The sequence below is a fragment of the Ixodes scapularis genome, unplaced genomic scaffold, assembly GCF_016920785.2.
Source record: "Ixodes scapularis isolate PalLabHiFi unplaced genomic scaffold, ASM1692078v2 PGA_scaffold0__279_contigs__length_252992795, whole genome shotgun sequence".
Taxonomy (NCBI): Eukaryota; Metazoa; Arthropoda; class Arachnida; order Ixodida; family Ixodidae; genus Ixodes; species Ixodes scapularis.
The window spans coordinates 165,951,366-165,971,988 of NW_024609835.1; the positions used below are offsets into that span (position 1 = coordinate 165,951,366).

At 46.6% G+C, this 20,623-nt stretch overlaps 1 protein-coding gene across 8 annotated transcripts in view; it reads left to right on the plus strand.

Moving 5' to 3' along the window:
* Nucleotides 1-20,623, plus strand: part of LOC8033041 (probable nuclear hormone receptor HR3) — a 181,442-nt gene that overhangs the window by 144,671 nt on the left and 16,148 nt on the right. For 4 of the 8 annotated variants that reach the window (XM_029969591.3, XM_029969773.4, XM_029969717.3 and 1 more), the window contains 6 exons: nucleotides 5,475-5,560; nucleotides 8,274-8,415; nucleotides 10,082-10,328; nucleotides 11,919-12,142; nucleotides 13,878-13,910; nucleotides 18,157-18,278. In XM_029969591.3, the coding sequence (XP_029825451.1) occupies nucleotides 5,475-5,560; nucleotides 8,274-8,415; nucleotides 10,082-10,328; nucleotides 11,919-12,142; nucleotides 13,878-13,910; nucleotides 18,157-18,278 (854 nt within the window). The remainder of the gene's footprint in view (nucleotides 1-5,474; nucleotides 5,561-8,273; nucleotides 8,416-10,081; nucleotides 10,329-11,918; nucleotides 12,143-13,877; nucleotides 13,911-18,156; nucleotides 18,279-20,623) is intronic. The other 4 variants (XM_040502030.1, XM_029969654.4, XM_040502032.1 and 1 more) reach the window with 1 other exon arrangement.

Here is a 20,623-nt window from a genome sequence, read left to right on the forward strand (position 1 = left end):
GAGGTCGGCGGAGTATGACGCAATGGACGAGAAGAAGGGAGGCGGAGGAGGGCGAGGGATGGGGACGGAAAGACACCCATGCACGACGGAAATTTTCCGGCTGAGCCGAGCGCCCCGGCATTACTCGGCATTTCTGACGTCTCGGCTAGCTGCTAGCGGCGGCCCTGTGGCGAGCAGAAGGGGGAAGAGACGGTGTTTCTGCTACAACGCTCGAGGGGGATGGGGGAGAGAGAAGAGAGAGGAGGCGCGCCGTGACCCGATTCCTGTCGCGGCTATGGGATGAGTTAGCTCAGAGTAGAGAAACAGCAACAAAAAGGCACGAAAAAGGGCCATAGTGAAAAGACAACGCAAAAGTCAACGCGAATTTTCCAGCGTGTGTCAGCGGCGGTTAGGATTTGGAGTCCCTCCCCTCGCTTCCCTATCGTAATCAATATCTGTCCGTTGATGGGTTCACGCGAAGAAGGGGTCGTGGCAGGCAGAAGCTACCCAGTGATCCGGAATGGTTTTGTCCCGAGCAGCTGATTGATTGACGGGCTGCTTGGCGCATCGCTGATTTCAATGGCCGCTGTGTGCAGCAGAGCATCCGAGCAACTTCGGGGGACAAGCCCCCGAAGTCGCGTTTCGTGTTGTCTCGTAGCTAGGTTTCGTTCACTCGGGTGTTTTGGGTGACGAGCGGGCTTAGCGGCAAACGAGTACTAGCCAGGTCGTAAAGGCTCGGTGTTTTATTAAATAGACCCCTTTCCGAATTCGCGTGCCGATCGTTAGAAGGTGGGAACCACTGCACAATGGCGGAACAAACGACTCCGTGGAACAACGTGCGAGTCGTTATGTACGTCGGAGCGTAGCCATTGCTGGGATCCGACGGGTCAATCAAGTAGCTCCGAAAGTGCAACGTTACTGTGTTCACCACGTTTTTCGTGGGTGTATTATTGCGTTCTAATCCCACCAGAAGTCGAAAGTGCTTTGTGATGGTGTTAGATTGTGTGTATGCGTTTTCATGTCCGCTACCGTGAAGGCATTCCGCAACATCTAATGGAAGGCAGGCTTTCGGTCCGTCATTGAACTAATAAGTCTGTGCTATGAAGGATCCGGGTGTCCTATGGCTGAGACGCATATATCGCTCTTCGGTTTATTTACTGCCAAGTGAACAAAGAAATTATACAGTCTAAGGTTTACGTTCTAATGGCTGAAAAACGAGGGAAGGTCGCTGTCATGCCCTGGTCCCAATAGAAATTTCGCTAAATTACCCAAGCACCAAGGAACATGCTGGGAGTGTAGTTACACGCGCTGCAGGTGCTGCTGTCTGCAGCAGAACCTGTTCTAAAGTAAATGCCCAAAACAAAGGGCATCTCGCACGCGCGTTCGTCGACGCTTTATTTTGGTTACTTACATCGAATCTTTTATACGGGGAAGGTGAGCGCGTGTACATACATTCCCAGCATTCTCCTTGGTGCTTAAGTAATTTAGCAAAACGTGGGCAGGAGATTGAACTCTAGGGGGCGCTTTATCGAGCTTGTTGTCCCCACACCCCGGTGTTTACTGACACAGCATAACAAAGAAACTGAACCTCGCCCAGCTCGGTCCCGGCACGGGCGCTTCCGTCTGATCAGTGCTCTGGCCGCACGAGGAGCGGCCTTCGACTCGTCATCTTCGATTTCTCTGATCAAAAACATACACGAAAATTCGGTTTGTTGACCACCCAGCTGAAGCATACCGCTAAAGGCGTGACTGTTTGATCTCCTCCCCAATAGAGCGACGAAGAGAGACAACGGACCGGCCTCAAGCACGTGCATCATGCACGCGAAGGTACTTTTGGCAGGCTTGCAGTCTCTCGGTGCTCGTGAGGTAAGCACGAGTGATCGCAGACCTGCCACAGTTACCTTCGCTCGCCTGCTGCACGTGTACGAGGCTTGTCGGCGTCGGTTGTTTCTGTTTGCCGCTCCAGTGGGACTAGGACATAAAAGCTCGAGAGAAAAGGGGTCGTCTCTGTTCGCGAGTTCTCGAAGCTATTTGCAGTCGCGTTGTCAGTCACACGCCGCCCGCGCCTCTCGTCTCGTATCACCGAGCGAATCGATCCAGCTGCGAGCGGAGGTATTTTGGGGCGCCAGGTACCATTAGACCCACTTAGTCGAGATTTGTGAAATATTAGGCCGAACAGGGGTCCTTCCCTCGCCCTGCTCCTTTCAGCCGAGGGAAGGGGGGGGTCTGTTCCTGGGCGCAAAAAAGACGCCGCGGCTTCACACGTCTGACTTGGAAGAGTCTCCGTGGCAGCCCAACCAAAACAAGTATGGGTCAGAGAGAACAAACTCTCTGGACGACTTCCAGCGGGCAGGGAGGGGAGAGGTGCTCGCCCCGGCGCAAAAATAAACTGCCGTCGCTCGGCGTTCCACGAAGCACTCGAAGCAAAACGCGATCCAGGTCATTAGTCAAGTCGACGGGGAAACACCTCGAGGTAGTGTTTTTCCCCTTCCCCCGGGTTACGTAACCCTTTCCTCATACCGCCTTCGGACGTCTCTTGTGTTCCGGCAGATTTCCATGCGGTCAAATGAGAGAGTTTTACAATAGGGAGGCCCCGACGCTTTGGGTCTCCCAACTTCCAGGCAGCTTGGGGGCGCCGCACTGGGCACGCGCAGAGGTTGTGCACATGCGCAGTTCGCCGCCCCAGGTTGTTTGGGGGACCCACAGAGACCCGGAGTCAGTATAAAAGTATCAACTGCAAGTGTTGCATGTGCATCCTAGTGGCTTGGTCAGGGGACGTCTACTTTTGCCTCAGCTTTGCCTCAGCTTGCGCACTCTTTTTTTTTTTTTAATCTAATTTCGTTGCTTTTACACTACCTAACGGGATGAGTAAATATCGCTTTCTTTCTCCCTCATTCCCTTTCCTTTTCCTCAGTTTTCACCTTTTCTCGTATCGACCATGTCCTAGGGCGGCACCACCTATATAGGTGGCCATAGTGAATTTCCTTCGTCATCACCCGAGGGCTGTCGACAAGACTCCCGACCGAACTCCGACACAGTTCTCGTGTCCAGTATGTGACCGGCGCTTGCCCTTACTAGGTGGCATAGAGAATCGAGCACTGCAGCGTTCTGCCTCCGTGGTGCCGCCTAGGGACCACGCAGGCTCTCGGAAAGCCTTCGGTGCTCCGGAAGATTAAATTGGCGTTTTCAAGGCCTCTCGACTCTTCACACCTCGGACGGCCACCGAAATCTCGCGAATTTCGATGACTGCACTATACGATGCCTCGTCAACTTCCCCGGCGCATTGTTCTGCCGGTGTCGGACAGGGGAATCCCGATATGTCTCGTTCATTCTGAAATTATTTCTACCCTTCAATCTCACTTCGGATTAATAGTCCTTATTAGTGTCGTGTTGCACCATTGCTATGAAATTGCATTTTATTTTATTTTTTTTCCTTCTTATTTTCGAGGTTAAGCCGTGGGGGAATGGGAAGGGCGGGGGTTGTATCAAGATATCAACTTATGATTGACGGCTGTTACTTGAAAAAACATGCCTACTAATCTTCTAACTGATTGACTTAAAAAGGAAAAAAAAAAAGTACTTTTGCTGATTTTGAGGGAAGCTGGCGCCGTCTATGCGCCGTGATGGGAACCTTCACCAGGCCTCCTGGCGCCACCTAGTTTGTCGTCGAAGAGGCGAACGTGTCGCTCCATCAGCGCCGCGATGTTCGTCGTGGCTCTTTGCGGGCAGCTGCATTCGCTGGATCCATAAGCCGCGCGTGCGGCGAACGTGTTTGCGCATTGACAGTTCATCTTTCTCTCTTCTATTGTAGTTTTAACTTGCCCGGGATTTTCGTTTATTGGTGTTTCCTCGTCTCGAACGATACGGCGCCCGCGCGGGCTCATGCATCTTTAATGCCACCACTTTTCCATCGAGAAGTTTCGATCGATACCGGGCGAATGTTTGGGAGAACAACGTTACCCGCGCTTCGTTCGTCGAACTTTTTTTTTTTTTTTTTCGTTTTTTTTACGTTTTGTGACGGTCCGAGGTGATGTTTGGAAGCTCCGCGAGATTGCCCGGCGTTTAATGAGCCATCAACGGACTGCGCTTCCTCGTCTCTCTCCAAATAACACTGAAAGAAAGAAGGAAAATGATGAAGCATGGTCCCTGCGATTGCGTGGAATCTCACTGCTTGTGATCCTGTTACGAAAAGTATCTCTCTCGTGCAACATAGTTTCAGTTTTGTTTTCCCGATTAGGGCATTTTGAATCACCTTTATTCTGGCTCTTTTCTGCAATCTATATTGACATCCCACAAAATCCCCCACCCCCCCCCCCCCCAAAAAAAAAAAAAGGAAAGAAAGAAAATAATTACATTGTTTTTATAATAGCACAAATAAGCTACAGATCGGCGAGCCCTCATTCTCCGCCCAAATGTGGAGCTACCGGTCCGAAACGGATGCAAAAGTTTTAGAGCTACCCGTTTTCCTATGCAAACGTTATAAGCGATTTTCTTCTCAAATTTTCGATCGGAAAATGGCGGCCGACGGAGATACATGCAGCTGAATGGCGCCGGTGACTGGAAACGGGGAACAAACGAACCCCATTTTCCCATTAAAAATTTCAGAAAATCGCTTCTAACTTTTGATTGAAATAACGGTTAGTTCTGAAACTGCGGCATCTGTTTCGGACCACCAGCCATACATTGGGGCAACAAATGAGCGATCGACGATGCAAAAATTAGTTTTGCGGTAAAAGAATAAATATTGTGTATGTATACCTTTTCGTTTTAGACGTGCTTACTATGTGCGTCAAATCTAGCGACATGGAAAATGCCGTTTCCTACAGTCAGCGTCAACAAATATGACATAATAACGTTTTTTTTTTAATTTTTGACGCAGGTTTTAGTGGCGGAACTAGACGTACCTTTTTAATGGCAACGTATAAGTGGCTGTTGACACAATAGAGTCTTTTTCGAAGTTTGGATACGTACTTCGAGGATGTGCTGGACACGAACGAGGACTGCGTCATCGTTTGGCCAGGGCTCGAACCCAGTTACTCGTTCCGTGTCCCAGAAAAATGGCGACCGCCAGCGTTGCTCGATGTACATTTCCAAAGGATCTATTCGAAGCGCACGAGGGTACGAAATGGAATATAGTAACGATGTCGCTGAAATAATGAAAGACAACAGTTCGGTACTAGCAGTTGAGTTGTTGATCGACGCACGTCGGTACATACCGCATCCGTATCCTTCCCGATTCTACGCGTGTTTTTGCCCGATTGTGATATGCACTTCGATCCAACATTCGACTTCCTACGCGAGGACACGGCATGCTGCCTGGAAACGCTGCTTGCTTTTTTTTTTCTTCTTGAAATCTTTGCACGATGACTACTCGGACCATTAACCGCATTTGTGATTTTGGTCTTGTTGTCGGGATGACGCATCTGCGCGCAACTAGGATTTTATATATATTTTCTCTGACCTTTCTGGTTTGTTTTTGTTTTTTCTCTCTGCAGCCCAAATCGAGATTATTCCATGCAAAGTGTGCGGTGACAAGTCCTCCGGTGTCCATTACGGAGTCATCACTTGCGAAGGCTGCAAGGTACGTGCACCGCATCACTGATTACTCGAGTGGCCGGATTATCTAATGGTGGACAGCTCGGGCGCAGAGTGGCGCTATCTATCTTCGACAGGCGGTGGCGAAGGGACCCTATAACCCGGGGAGAAAGATCAGAAAGATTTCGTAGATGGTTTTCGTCGTCCGGAAACGTTCTCTTCAACCCGTTACGATACCCGTAACTCTACGGTCAAGGCCATCGGCGCGCAGGCGCTGTAGCGGCTTCCTCGTTGCGGGCGGCTTAGCGGAGGGGAAAACGCGATCTACGAAAACTCCCTAAAGACAAATACAATTTTATCGTCACTTGCTTCTTCGCTTCTTCAAGTGGGTTCCGCTTACGGGAGGAATGTGTCGGTTATAAGATGGCGGCAAGTATGGTTTCTGCGGTAGCTTTCAGAAATCCCTAAAAACATGCTGCTCGAGATGGAATCAAACTCTCTGTGGGAACAAACTACCAGCCGCCAAGGATTGCAAAAACATACTAATGAACGAAATAATCAATTAAAGTTTACTAGCTAACATCTATCTATATATATCTATCTATCTATCTATATATATATATATATATATCACCAGGCTGGATCTAAAATGGACCGTAAACATCGACGCCTGCACGTAGCCATCTAAACTTTTCGTCAAAGGTGTATTTCACTGGTCGGTTTTTTCTTGGGAAATTACAAAGCGTAGTTCTCTTTTAGTAAAAAATAGGGCCAATAAACTTGCCAGGGTCTATAGCGGGCGGCTACCCAGACGACCAAGTCCAGTAGCGGGGTGTGTTTTGCGTTCGTATCGATAGATGGCGTCGGGAGCAGCGTCTGAAGGTTCCGCCGACCAGCGAAAGATAGCGGACGACACGCAGACGAAATCCGTTGGCAGCAAAAGCGCCGCCGTTATGCAGACGCGTTTTCTTTTGCTTTTATTGTTCGCATTTATTTTTTAACCGAAGGTACATTTCAAAAATATTATATTCATTTTAATAAACTACGGTGGTCGTAGGACGTAGCGCCATCTATCCACACGAACGCCAAACACACCACGCTACTGAACCCCTGTCGTCTGCGTTGCTGCGCGTCGTAGACCCTGGCAGGTTTCTTGGCGTTATTTGTAATTTTACTAGAAAAAAACGACCTGTGAATTACACCTTTGACGAAAAGTTTAGATTGCTACGTGCAGGCGTCGATTTTTACGGTCCATTTTCGATCGAGCCTGGTGACTTTAACCACCATATATATATATATATATATATATATATAATCTCCTGGGGGGGCTCCGGTCGTTTATATTGGCTTTCGTTGAGTTCGTAAAACTTTGATTCTTGGAATCATTAAATTAAGTAAGGTTCATCCATCTGCATATGTTCGTTCATATATATATCTAAAAGTAGAAACGCGTGGTAATCTAAAAACTGCGTTATTACTACGCAAACTAGAAATTCGTTGTTTGCGCCTGAAAGCTGGCTTGCCCTAACGCTCGTGCGCCAAGCGGGAAAGTGGATTTGCGGGAGCTTATATGCGAATAAAAATATCTGCTATCAAGTAGCACTAGTACTTGCGAGGGTAGCACAAAGCCGGAACATGTTGGCCACTCCTTTTATGGGGGCGATCAAGTATTCAAGTACTTAGGATAGTTGCAGTTTATAGGAACAAGAAAAGTGGTCCACTTTTGAGTTCGGACGCTTTAAGAAATGTGTTTTGAAGGCTTTTTGTTTTATGCTTTTCCGACTGAAGCTTGTTAATCTTTTATACTCCCATGTAGTACAAAAAATACTGTAGCAAAGCTAAAACAACAACAAAAAACGGACGTTTCTGTGGTGTTACCGTGGGTCGCATATGTTTTAGGTGCCAGCGATTTTGTGGTTCAGAATAACTTATGGTAGGTAATGAGAGCTGACGCGCTCGTGTCAGAATTTCGATAATCACGTTTATTGTAGCCGATAATCGGATGCCGCGGCATGTGTTCGCCAATATTATATCTGAGTTCCACTCCCTCTCTCGCTCTGCTTGCAGGAGTTTAGACAAACTCGCGTGTCTGTTGCCAGGCGCAGTGGCCCACATTTGACACCTGCATGATGCGAACACCAGTCGCATGTTTGCGACGGAGCACATTGCGGCTTCAGCCGCCATTTATGAAAGGACCGATTATTTTAATTACGGTGCCGAGGCCGCGCAGATGGTATTCTGAAGTAGACGCTAGAAAATTGTTCTTCCCCGCAGCCCTATAGTGAGAAAATGCGGGTCCTAAGTGAAGAAGGTAACCAATGTTTCTTCCTTGCCACAAAATAAGCTATGCGTCATCGAACGCCCGGTATCCGAACAAATGTAACGCTAGAGGTTGCGATCAGATTGCTGAAGTTTCAGAACTTTGCATATCGAAATCCAAGGCGGCGAGTAATTTTTGTAGATTGTCAGTGAGCAACTTGAGACTGCATGTGCTCGCTGGTTCCATTACTCGCCGTTTTCTCATAAAAAATAATTTTTAATAAAAAAAAGCCATTTTATCTTAACTATTAGTGCTGCAGTCGGCCAGGGACTGAGTGCCCGGCGATATGTAGTTTCTTCTTGGAGTGCGTACAATACGCTGAACATATTTATGAATCACTGTATACATCAAATGACATTAATAAAAGACGAACATTAACATTCCTGAAAAGGTTAATGGGTGAAGATGGTTTTATTTTTGTTTTTTCGTTCTCGCGCAGGGATTTTTCAGGAGAAGCCAGTCAAGCGTGGTCAACTACCAGTGTCCCAGGCAGAAGAACTGCGTCGTCGACCGTGTGAACAGGAACCGATGCCAGTACTGCCGGCTACAAAAGTGTCTCGCATTAGGGATGTCTCGAGATGGTTCGTTCCCGGAGACCCGGCTCCCCTTCTACACTCTCCCTTCTTATTTTGCACTCGCATCTTCCCACAAGTGACTGCACAGCGTTTGGCAGGCCAAAGCAGCTGATGGGAAGTGTGCGCTGTGCTACCTCGTTCGGACAAACGTGATATAGGCACTTTCTTCACCTCTTATTTAAATAGCCTTGCGCTGTACATAAAATTCCCCGGTTAATGGCCCGTATAGCCACATTTCATTGCACAAAGTTTGAATTATAGCTTTGTCTTTGAAAGAAGAAAAAGGGCAAAGTGGCGATAGTGTGTTCATGCTGACTGTGTTGCACTCTTTTCAGTCATTGTTGCTGCTCTAGATTTGTGCTCTACAAATATATAATTATTGTTGCCGAAGCCCCAAAAGTGCAGCATATAGCAACATATAGCATGATGAATCATGCTACAATTCTCCAGCTTTTCTGTGACCTGCTTAAAAATCCTACCAACCTGTTGATTTTGTTTTCTCGGTTCATTGGACTGGAACAGATACGAAATGCACGTTTTTTTTCGGTCGTGGATTGTACAGAGAAGGTAGAACAAGGCAGGCACAGCTTTCCCAAAGCCCAAATAAAAATAATATAAGTAAAAAAATAGAGGGAAAGGGACATGAAGTACGTTGTCCTCTCTCAATTCTTTTTGCCTGGTGTTACACTCTGTTTCACCTTACGATGGACCGCAGACGACGCCACGATCCATCGAAGCCAGTCAAATGCCATGTGGGTGTCACGCAACCTTTGGGAGGCACGAAGTGAAACATGGGGTGCGTAGCCACGTGATACGTTCACATTGCTCTATTGGCTGGAATGGCTCGTAGCATCCACTGTGCTTCATTGTAGGATGAAATGGAGCGTTGCTGCGTCGTACAGTTTCTTTCCTCAGTCAACTTTTGTCACGCAGTAGAAATATTAAGCTAGCAAAGGGACACCTACCATCAGCCTCCTTTTTCGACAGCGGCATTGGTTTCCAGTCTTTCTGCGCAGTTTAAACTACGCTGGCTTTTTTTTCTTTTCTTGCACGGAAAAGTGGACCTGTGCTGTGGTGCTTGGAACGTGTCTCCGACCGGTGTGTTTACCGCATCCTAAAAAGCGGTCCCTCGATCTCCGCCGGATGGCGTCATAAAAGTGTCACGTTGTTACTTGTCGCGATCCTGGCAGTGGCAAAGCAGTGGAGGTTGATGCAGCGGGTGCTTTTTCTGTCGATGGAAACCACAACAGACACGAGCCTGGACTCCGCGACGCTGTGACGACGGCGACTCTCGCATAGGCTCTCCTTTCTTGCCGACATTCCTACGACTAACCGCCAGGATCGCGGCATTCGACCGTGTGACACACTGGCTCTTGTGACAGAGTGTGTTGCCACTTGGAACCCCTTTGTGATGGAAACGAATCGCGTCAATGTTACTAGATTACCTCAGTTGTGGAACTCCCGTGGAAGGGCCATAAGCCCTTCCACGGGAGTTCCATGTAGCTTATGGCCGTTGTGACGGCCATAAGCTACATTGCCCCTGCGACATAGTTTGTTGCTACACGGGACTGCAGGACGCCAGACACACCAGTAGAAGATTCATTCGATGCACCATACTCGCGCAGTGCGGCCCATTGTTGATCCTCGATCTGTTCTCTTGTCCCTCGTGCAGCGGTGAAGTTCGGGCGCATGTCCAAGAAGCAGCGTGAGAAGGTTGAGGACGAGGTGCGGTTCCACCGGGCGCAGCTGGTGCGGCCGCAGGGGACCAACCCCGGCACGGGCCAGTCCGGCGCCTCCCAGGGCCTGGCGTCGGCCGCGCAGGGGGCCCAGGCCACCGAGACGTCGCCGGACAGCTCGGTCTTCGACCAGCAGCAGACGCCCTCTTCATCCAACCAGGCCGTGCCCTTCCTCAACGGGGGGTGAGTCTTAGCTGGGCAGCCGATCGGACCAACACCTCCCGGCTTTAATGTCGAATTTTCTGCCTTGACTACCCGAGACCAGCGCTGGGTGCAGATTAGAAGCAAGTGCCGCATGGGCGTTCGGCTGGGTCTCGCATTCAGTCGGCAAGGACATGAGTCATAGCCAAACGCTGCCACGGTCCTCGTCAAGTGATGCACTCAAGTGATTAAAAAATTCGGAACTATTTGTCTCGCTATCTAGGAGGTCTTGCCCGCACTCCAGTGAGCTGTCATTATTATTTATTTATTTCTGTTCCCTTAAAAGGCACCTGAAAGGAAAAACAAGTTTTTTTTTTTAAGCAGTCTGGTTGGGACACGCGTGTAAAATATAAAATTTACAGGAAAAAAATATTTTTAGAGCAATTGTGACGGCGCGAGACGCGATTTAGTCGGCAGTCACCACCTTCCCATTTGTTTTATCTCTTGGCATTTCGGGCGCGTGGAGGAGAGGTGGATCTGCACACGTATCCCAACCAAACTGTTTAAATTTTTTTTTTTGTTATAGGGTTTTTGAAAGGAAGGCTAAAAGGATTATTGAAAAAAAAAAAGATGAGTTAGAGGTGAATTCTAGCATATATTTGTCCCGTGATTTTGAATATCATGAGCATTTGACACAAATGCATCAATAGACGCGAGTAAAGCAAAAAGCAAGGACCTACATTTTTTATGAGCGGTCAGTGGAAATCAATTTTGCCGCTGTGATCAACTGTGTAAGGCAGTTAATTATGCTGGAGGCTTGGGTCTTTTTACAGCTATAGGCATTATTGGTGAGGTGTCGGAGCGGTTCCTGTGTCTGTTTCATGAACGCTGCCTCGGTGGCTCCGAGGCGAGAGCGCGGGCGTACGGATCCCCATGTGGCGGGTTCGAATCCCGGCCGAGGTGTTCGCAATCTGACGGAGGCTTATTGCGGAGGAGGCGCCGTGTAATCGAGATTTCGGTTGCACATCAAAAGATCCCCAGGTGGTCGAAATTAATCCTCAGTCCTCCGCTGGGGCGTGCCAGATGCCCGTGGTTGGTTTGGCACGTAAAACCCCCAAATTTGACTTTGTTTCATGGACATACCGTATATTACTGCGTATAAGTCGACTTTTTCGTAGATCAGTATCTCAAGAATAAATATCTATAAAGACAATTATCAAAGAAAGAATTATATTGTTTTTGATGGGCCAAAAATATGGGGTTTTAGGCCAATATTTGGAGCCGACCATTACGCGGCAATATACAGTACTCGTTGCTTGCTAAATTTAGCGGGAAACGTTTTCCGCTAAATTAAGCAGGAAATCTCAGTACCCCAATATTGTGACATCACAGTATCGCGTGACTTCACAATTTTCTCGCCCAATTTAGCAGTATGTAAGTCAGCTAAATTTAAATACGGCACTGTAAATGTGCAGGGTTCTCGGCTGTCTTGCTTCAGTTAATTTGCGGAAAACATTAAGGAACCGAGAATTACTTTTTAGACCTTTATGGAACCAGCGGCACGTTCCTCCGGAGCACTTGCGTGCTCCCAGCACCTTCTGACATCCCCGTGCCCTCCTCCCATCCACCCAGGTACACGTACCCGGAGGAGCTGACCTCGTACACACCCAACGGGTACGCGTACACGGCGACGCCTGCGACGATCCAGTTCGAGATGAGCACGGACTACGTGGACAGCACCACCTTCGAGCAGCGCCAGCAGATGGACCCCACGCCGGACACCAACGGCCTGCTCTCCACCACTGCCACCACCACCACCACCGTTGTACCTGCCTCCTCTCTCGCCTCGCACCTCGGTCAGTCCCCCTTCCCCTGCTCTCTCCCCTCTCTCCGTGTAACACACTGGCTGCTGGTGGTGGTGCTGACGAAATGCCGCTGCTTCGTGTCGTTGCGAGTTGTCTCGATGCCCGGACCTTGGTAGAGGCGTCCGCATAGCTTGTTTGGAGGGCTGGTGGAAAGTTGCCGTGCTAGGGCGGAGAAAAAAAATGACCGTTTGCTTTTGCCGTTAGTTGGAGCTCAATTTATTGGGGATTCGCGTTCACACTTCTGCCTTAATGAGCAAGGTTTTCTTATTGTTCTTTGTAAGCTGTGCGGCTCAATCAGTATTTCAAAGGGGTACCCACCAATTGATGCATTTTAGAAAAACTTCTGCATTCTTTCTGGAACAGAGCTGTTATGTTGGTTCTGTGTCTGGGAAAAGCTCATTTTATACTTTGAAAGTAAAAAGTTGAATGGGGAGTGAAAGAAAACAATATTTCCTGGAAGGCTGGGGCTGCCTGTTTGCTGGCATACAAGGAAGAAAACTTAAAAGCAAGTATATGGTCCTGGAAGAAATAACTAGAAGCCTTTATCAGGTCCCTGAGAGCCATTTTGAAATTGTTGAGGGGCTTGTTGTCCGATCCTTACTGCAAGCACTTCAGTGTTCAAACCCGCTTTGCTTCGTTTGTCTTCGACCCTGCCAAGGCTCAGGCAATGCAGTTATTTTATTCTTCTGCCATCCTCTCATTAACCACATTGCTTCCTAACCCATCTGCAGCTTGAGGCTCTATGGTGGTTATGGCATGCTTGAACTTATAAGATAAAAAAGTCCAATCGGCGTTTATTTTACTGTCAAGTCCTCCATCAAAATCACCATTTATAGGCAATCTCAGGATTGCAACTTGGAATAAAATGTACCCGTCACATTTGCAGATCTTGTTTAGAAGTCGTTCCATTTGTTTTTGGGTAAACATTATTTTTCCTCAGATGTGCTATCCAGTTTCTGTTGAACTACTGCTTTCAAGATAGTTTATTTCAAAATTAAGACATTCTTTATTACCACAGGCTTGGCACAATTCAGTTTTTATCGCTTTGGTTCTGCCAATGTTCAAAGGACATACCTTGCATAGGTCTGTTATGCATCTTATTTGATTTGTATGTCTACACACTAATGAAATGTGAGTGACAATTTCACAAAAGATGGCAAAGAATTGGTGGCTAGTAGAAACGAGACCTTCAGACAGTAATTTTGATTGCAATATGCAAAACTGCAGGTTTTTCCAAGTAGAAAACACAATGTTTGAATAAGGCTCAATACAGTTTTCAGTTGTGAGCAACACAGTTGGAGTCTGATCAACATCTCTGAGCTCAAGTAGGCATGCTATCGGAGTTGCTACAAAGCTATCCAGGCCAAAGTATGTCATGGCAAAACATGCTCCAGAGTTAGAAATGTTCCGCTTAGGAAATAAAACCTGAAATTGCTGTGTTTTCGTTTGGCATTCACATATTTTTCAGCAGTCACGCTTGGACTGCATTTTGCATGACACCCGACGGGGTGTCTTCTTTCTTCCTCCTTCGCTGCCGCTTCTTTCTCCCAATGCATGACTTGCGGAATTCGAAGCATCCTCGTCCAAAACTTGCGTGGGATCCCTCTTCCTTGGTGATGGTCGTCAGATGGAGCAGTGGATCAGATTGACTCTGCTCTCACGCTCCTTGTGTCTGCTCGGCTAATGCAATGTTGTCTTTCTTTTTGTCTTCCCCATGGACCCACAGAGGATTCAGATTTGAAATCGGCATCCCAAGAAGGTTAGTTCTCCATGAGCCTCATGTCATTTCATTGTTGCTTGGAGCATTGCCATGAGCCAAACAGGTGGGCACTAAGTGGGTTGGTGATGTTGAAGCACTGCAACCATGACATGTCATGACATGGTGTGGCTTGCTGACATTCTTTTGTCTGATTTGCAAGAGCATCTCATGCTGTTTACAAGCAGTAGGAAGAAAAAGCTGATATGTGGGCTTTTTGAAGAATTTATGGTAATGATGTCTACCCTGCATTGTATGGAGCTACTGCATTCTTGGTGGAAAGAATGTGTTCACATAGATTCGCATAACATGGCTGCTTAAGCCAATCCATAAAAATGATTTCAGCCGAGACATAACTAGATGTTTCTAACAGCTCATGTTTTTCGAAACTTCTTAATATTCCGTTTTGAAGTTCCAGTGAATACATAATCGACCTTATTCCACGGCAGATTTGCAAAATTGGTAACAAAAAACCCAGGAAGGGGAGGGGTGGCAGGACTAGCGTGGCCTCTATGTATCAATGTTTGCCTTAGTACGATATAAAATGCAAAGGAAGTATTGCATTAGGCTACCACATTGAGAGTTTACCGCTTGCTTCAGGCTGCAATAAGAACACTCTGGCTCATTCAATAGCCAAGTGAAATCCTGCGTGTCTGAAACACCGCTTTCCCTTCCTCACGTATGCATGGCAAAGGTGACTTCCACATAAGTGTCTTCTCTATTTTTTACAGCAATGAGGAACTTAGTAGTAAGCGTTGACACTCATTTTAAGCAGAATTTGCACCCACACGATCGGTACTCTCCTCTTCTGTGGCCACAATTAGGAAGACTAAATATAGCTTTTAAACACAAGCAGAGAAGAAATGTGAAAGTGCACTCAAAGTTAATTGGCTGTGCAACTAATTTCGGCAGCAGAGATGAGCGAGCGAATAAAGTGGGGAGAGCAAAAACTGAATGGCTTTGTGTGGGTGTCGATTTTCTGGAACCGCTCCGTGGGGGAGGGTGCAGATTGGTATTTTATCCAGAAAAGTCCCATTTCGCAATGCAGCAAGCTTGACTCAAGTGCAATTTGGTAATATGCATTGCCTCGTCAACTTTTTGTTTTCACTCTTTCTACGCCCATGCCGCTTTCGCCAGCAATCCGAGGTAATCATGTTTGGTTGGTCTGCTGTATCTGGCTCGTTTTCTGTTGCCGTTCTGTGTTCTCCGTCGTGTCAGCACTGCATGCCCCCAGCACAGCCTTCCCCGGTGGCCAGTGTTAGCGAACTTTGCCACCCCATTGAGTTTGCATTGATCTGTGTGGTGCCTGTTTTTGCATTGGTTGTTTGATAGCGTCCTCTACATGCTGTAAGACAGGTTGGTTGAATCACTTTCTTAGTAAATGGAAGCAAAATATTAGGCTGTCATTGGCTGTTGCCGTTTCAGCGGTCCTATGCCCGAGGCTCAATTAATGATTCTTCTCTTTTTTTTAGAGAGTTCCTTTAAGCGAGATTTCAGCTATTAAAAACCGAGCGTGTTGGTATGGTTCATTTACATGAGACAGAATAAAGAGATACCGTAAAATACGCCCACCCCAATGTTACTGGAAACTGGGTAAATCTAGACATGGGCGCTTGTCCAGTCAAATCGGGCGCTTGATGTATGATTTGAAGAATTACCAAGTTTGGGAAATGTTAACAGTGGGCACTTGAACGAAGTGGGCTCTTCCACTGTGTTTTACAGTAAGACGTTGCACAGAGCACGACATCTTGAAAGAGGCCATGTTCTGTGTTTATTCTTTCGTGTGTAAATGCAGATTTCAGTGGCTCGCTTTTTTTTACTCATTTTGATTAATAGGTTTGCCATCAGTAAGTGCTTAAAATGTCAAATTGGAGGAGGTGCCCCTTTCTTTAGAAGTCTTGTGTCAGTGTACCACACAAACTGTTGTTTGAGTAAGTGCAAGGCTGCTTGCTAGGCATCAATTTTTATTCTGTTCGAGATGATTGCATTCAGTCTGTGTTGCAAGATATAGAACGGGATATTTATTTGTTGTACAATTATCTGCTCCACACAGTCGTTACTGCTTTATTGCTATCAGATAAACAAGAATGGTTTGTTTTATTTTGTCTCTGAAAAATTGAGAATTGGTGTATGATACTTTGTTCGAGAGAATATTTAATCAAGGTTGCAAATGCAATTATACTATAATGGTTTATTTGTATGTCTGTTTTTTTCCCTCCACCACCCCTTTCTGTCGTAGCTTTTCAACATATCGCAATTAATGCTTGTGTGATGTTAGTGATGTCAAAGATTTTAATTTTCCCTGCATCATGTTGACCATATTGTGAATAAACCATGGTTTATGCTGTAGGGAGACAGGTAAGTACATAAAATAATATTACTGTGTTTTCACTTTGCCAGCTTTCCTTTTTTGTGAAAGTTGGACAGATCTAAGTCCAAAGATGTTTTCTCTATGGGAAATAGCATTTTTCAGGAATGCGTCAGCACTGTGTTCCTTTGGAGCACGAAAGCCGTAATTAGAGCACACTGGGCGCAGCGCAAAAGTTCGAAAGTTTCAAGGCTCGGACAATCACGCAAAATAATCATCCGAGACTAAGGAATGGTGTGCTCGGAGGACGACCTAACTCAATTCTCAAACACGAGACTCCCAAGCCTCTAATAGACTGTTCTTACCCATAAGTGAAAGCGATGCACAGAAGGAAAACACAGAAGACAGAGATTTCGGTTGACGCATAACATAGGAGCTCGCTGAGATATTACTTGAAATGTTGAACACATAGGACAACATTTGTTTTGTTTCTCAGTCTGGGATAGCGCGATGTATGACTTGACCCGTTGCCTGCATCACGAGACTGACATCAAAGGTAACCCTGGTTTCGAAAAAAAAAAAAAAAAAAGATAGAAAAATACTTTTTTAGAACGTTTCTTTTTTTCAATCAAAAAGTCTCAAATTACATGTTTTCAAATTATTCCAGTCAGAAAGTGCACATTTCCTTAGTTATATCAGTTCAAAGTTATATATTCAGGCGGTTTAAAATGTGTTCTGAGTAAGTTTTTTCTTCATTTCTCAGCATTAATGTTTTTGTTCTCAACACAAAGTTTGGTCCATTGCATCTTTGGATTTAGCATGTCGATCTGAATATACCTCTTTGAGATTGGATACCTCATAAATCAGAGGGTGCAACAAGGCTAAGATTTCTGATAGATTTGAACTACTAAGATTTTTTTTTTACATTGGCATTTTTAATTATTATTGCAAAAAGTTTGACATGTGATAACTTTTTTTTTTTAAGAACAAAGCTAAAATTGTAAGGATTTTTTTTGCTTCTTTTGCACTCTCTTCTGTATGCATAAGATTGCAGACATATTTTGTGTTACAGTTTTTGGATGGGATATTGCAAAAAAACAACAAAAAAAAAAACGCATCTCCACGTGGTGAATAATGTTGATTGGGCCGAAGCTCTGGTGGTGCTTGTCTGCGTAGACTGTGAGCCGCAGCATGCCGAGCCTTTCGTTCGTTTTCATCCATGTGACGCTGCGGTCAAATGCTCAAATGCGTGCATAACCACGTTCCATACCACACATTCTCTTTCTGACATGGATGAAAACGAACGAAAGGTTCGGCATGCTGCGGCTCACCGTCTACGCAGACAAGCACCACCAGAGCTTCGCCCCAATCAACATTATTCACCACGTGGAGATGCGGTTGTTTTATTTTGCCCTACACGAGCACGGCAGCACGTGCTCCGTGCTCGTGAGCACGTGAGCTCACGAGCAGAAGCACGTGCACCCGACGGCGGACGGACATACGGACATGGCTAGCCCCAAAGGAGCTTCGCCCCTAAAACGTTTGGCAGAAATGTTTGTGATTAACTTCAGATTTCTTTTTAAAGCCTTAATAGAACAAAGACAACTGAGCTCCCACTTGTGCTTAGCACCCAAGATTACAGTGGCCGTGAGAATTCAATTTAAAATCAAATGAAAAACAACAGAAAAGTTTCCACCACCAATTTCTCCCCTACACTGATGTGATTTTCTTATATATAAAACTGATAATATAAAACAATACTAATCCCTTCTCCGTGAATTATCGTCGTCATAAAACAAGCGTACATTGCCAGTGGCCTTTTCTTCGCAGTTTGGAGATCCGGTGTTCTTCCACCGTTTGATTTGCGGCTAATGTTTCCGACATCTGACGTGGTGTTGGCGGGCCCCTGCCCCCTCTCTTCCCTCGTCGGAATTTGTGCAGATCTGCTGGCCAAGACGGTGTCGGACGCGCACAGCCGGACCTGCCTGTACACCACCGAACACATCCAGGATCTGACGAGGAAGCCGCTGGACATCTCGCGCGTCATGCTCTACAAAAACATGGTGACCCTCCCCTCCTTCGTCCGGCCCACGGCGACACCGCCCGGAAGACGAGGCCGCAGCGCCGACGTCTTTGCGTTGCCTGCGAAGTTCGACGCCGGACACAAATTGGAAACGAGTGCCTCGTCGGCGCTCGGTTTCGAGCCGAGTTCGAGCCGAACGTCGACGGAATCGTCGCCTCTAACCCGTACCCGGCGTTGTCCTTCGCCGACGACGCCATCTCGTTCGGTGCGGTGGCTTTGTTATCTAGGGGCGTCGTCTACGGTGCCTGGAGCGCGTCTTCGCCCGGTGCGTTTGGTGTCCCGTTGCGCCCGCGCTTCGAACGCGGTCCGGAAGCTGCAACAAACGACGTCGCAAGCGTTGGAGTGTCACGCTGTCTGATGTTGCGATCCTGGCTTTTAGGGGTTCTGATACAAAACAAAGAACAAAGCCTTAAGGGTTCTGGAACAAAGCACTAGCGTCGCTGCCGTCGTCGTGGCGTCCCGACTCCCAGCTGCCGAAGCTTCCACGGACCGTCCAGACGGCGAACGACCTGCGGTGGAACTGGCGTCGGCCACAACCACCGTCATGGCCGCGACGCTGCCTGGATCGTGCCGGCGACAGCGCGACACTCCTACGACATCGTTGGGTCGGAAGGGATAGGCAGTTTCTAGGCCGCAGTAAACGCACAGGCCGGAAGCGCATTCCACGCACCGTAATCTCTGCTCCAAAAGCCACTTTTGCTGTTTTGAAACACTGTCTTGGCTGCTCAAAAAGGCACTTTTGCTGCTCCAGAACACTGTTTTGGTTGCTCCAAAAGCCACATTTGCTGCTCCCAAACACTGTTTCGGCTGCTCCGAAAGCTGCTTCAAAATGGCTTTGGCCAATCATATCACTGGCATGCAGAAAATCTAGGTGCCTGAAAAAAGTGGCGTAGTCCCGTAATGGAGCGGGCATTTCCATTAATTCTCGTTTTCAATGGAACACATTGCTATGTGAAAGCGATCCCGCGTGGTTATCTTAATTATCGGTTCATCGAATGACAGATAACATATGGTGGAGTTGGAAAATTAAAAGAAAGACCAAGATCAAAGCATTTGAGGAATGGTTTTGGCATAATTTAACGAAACATCATTTGTCATTCGAAATTTATTCATAATCTGCACTTCTAGATGTATGACTTTTGAGCATGGAGTCAGTAATGAATGTAGACAGTGCTCTTAACTCCTCATTTCTAATTATGTTTCAGCTTTGTTCAAGTGGCTGCAGATGTCAGCCTTGTCAATCTTAGTGTTGCTGTTATGTTTTAGTAGCAGTCAGCATATTTTCCAGTACACAAGTCACGGATTTTTTCAAAATGTCTGTCAGTGCATTTCATATGCTTGTGCTACTTATATGGATTTTTTCAAGTAAATATGGACCTTAGTTGTGCAAGATCTGAGCCACGCCGACAATTACAAAAAATGAGTAATGTTGGAGCACCGGTCCACTCCTCCGGTGGTTCGAAGGTGATATGAATCATGATATCATAGGTCCGTGGCTGCAACGACTACGTGCGCCATCTTTCTAAGTGCTCCGTGACTGCTTTGTACGACTTGCATAAAAATGAGGCGTGTAAACCAACTTTTTTGTGAAAATGGTCATTTATAGGAGGGTGCAGCTTATAGGCCAGAAAATACGGTAATTTGGTTTTGGTTGGTGAGCAATAATCTTGCGCGCCACTGTGCCATTAAACCCTTAATTTGCTCTTTGCTAGTACAAAAATGTATTTTTGGAAAATGAAACCACTTAGTAGGTGTACGTTGGAACGAAGTGCATTTCAACACGAGGCTTTCCTTTTCTGGAGATGCTAGCATCATGTGCCCCTTTGAACAGCCAGTGGGAGTTAATAGAGAGAGAAAGTTAAAAAAAAAACAAAAAAACATTTGTTTCTTTGGAAAGCTCTGAGGAAAAAGGAGAGAACTTGTAACGACAATATTTATTTTTCATCTCGGCAATGATGGCGGCTAGGAGAAGAAACCGTTCAGGACAGTTCGACGTCTCCCGGCCCACAGTACATTTTGACAACATTGGCAGCAATGAAAAGAGCATGTGCGGTCGTAATCGTGTCATTTCAGTGTACGAAGAACACATTCATTAATGAAATACTTATAGGAATTGTACCAGAGACAAAACGATTGCTATGTCACATTGCTTCCCAACATCCTTTCTCACGCATCATCTTTTTTATCACTGTAGTACGTCACGTTAGCACGGTAAGGGTGCCTTTAAATCAGCCTGTCGCTCGTTGAGTTCAAAGTTAGTAATGGCGTGCCTCCACCGCAATTTCATGCAGCGTTTCGAGCTTGAGTTTTGGCCGGAGGCATACG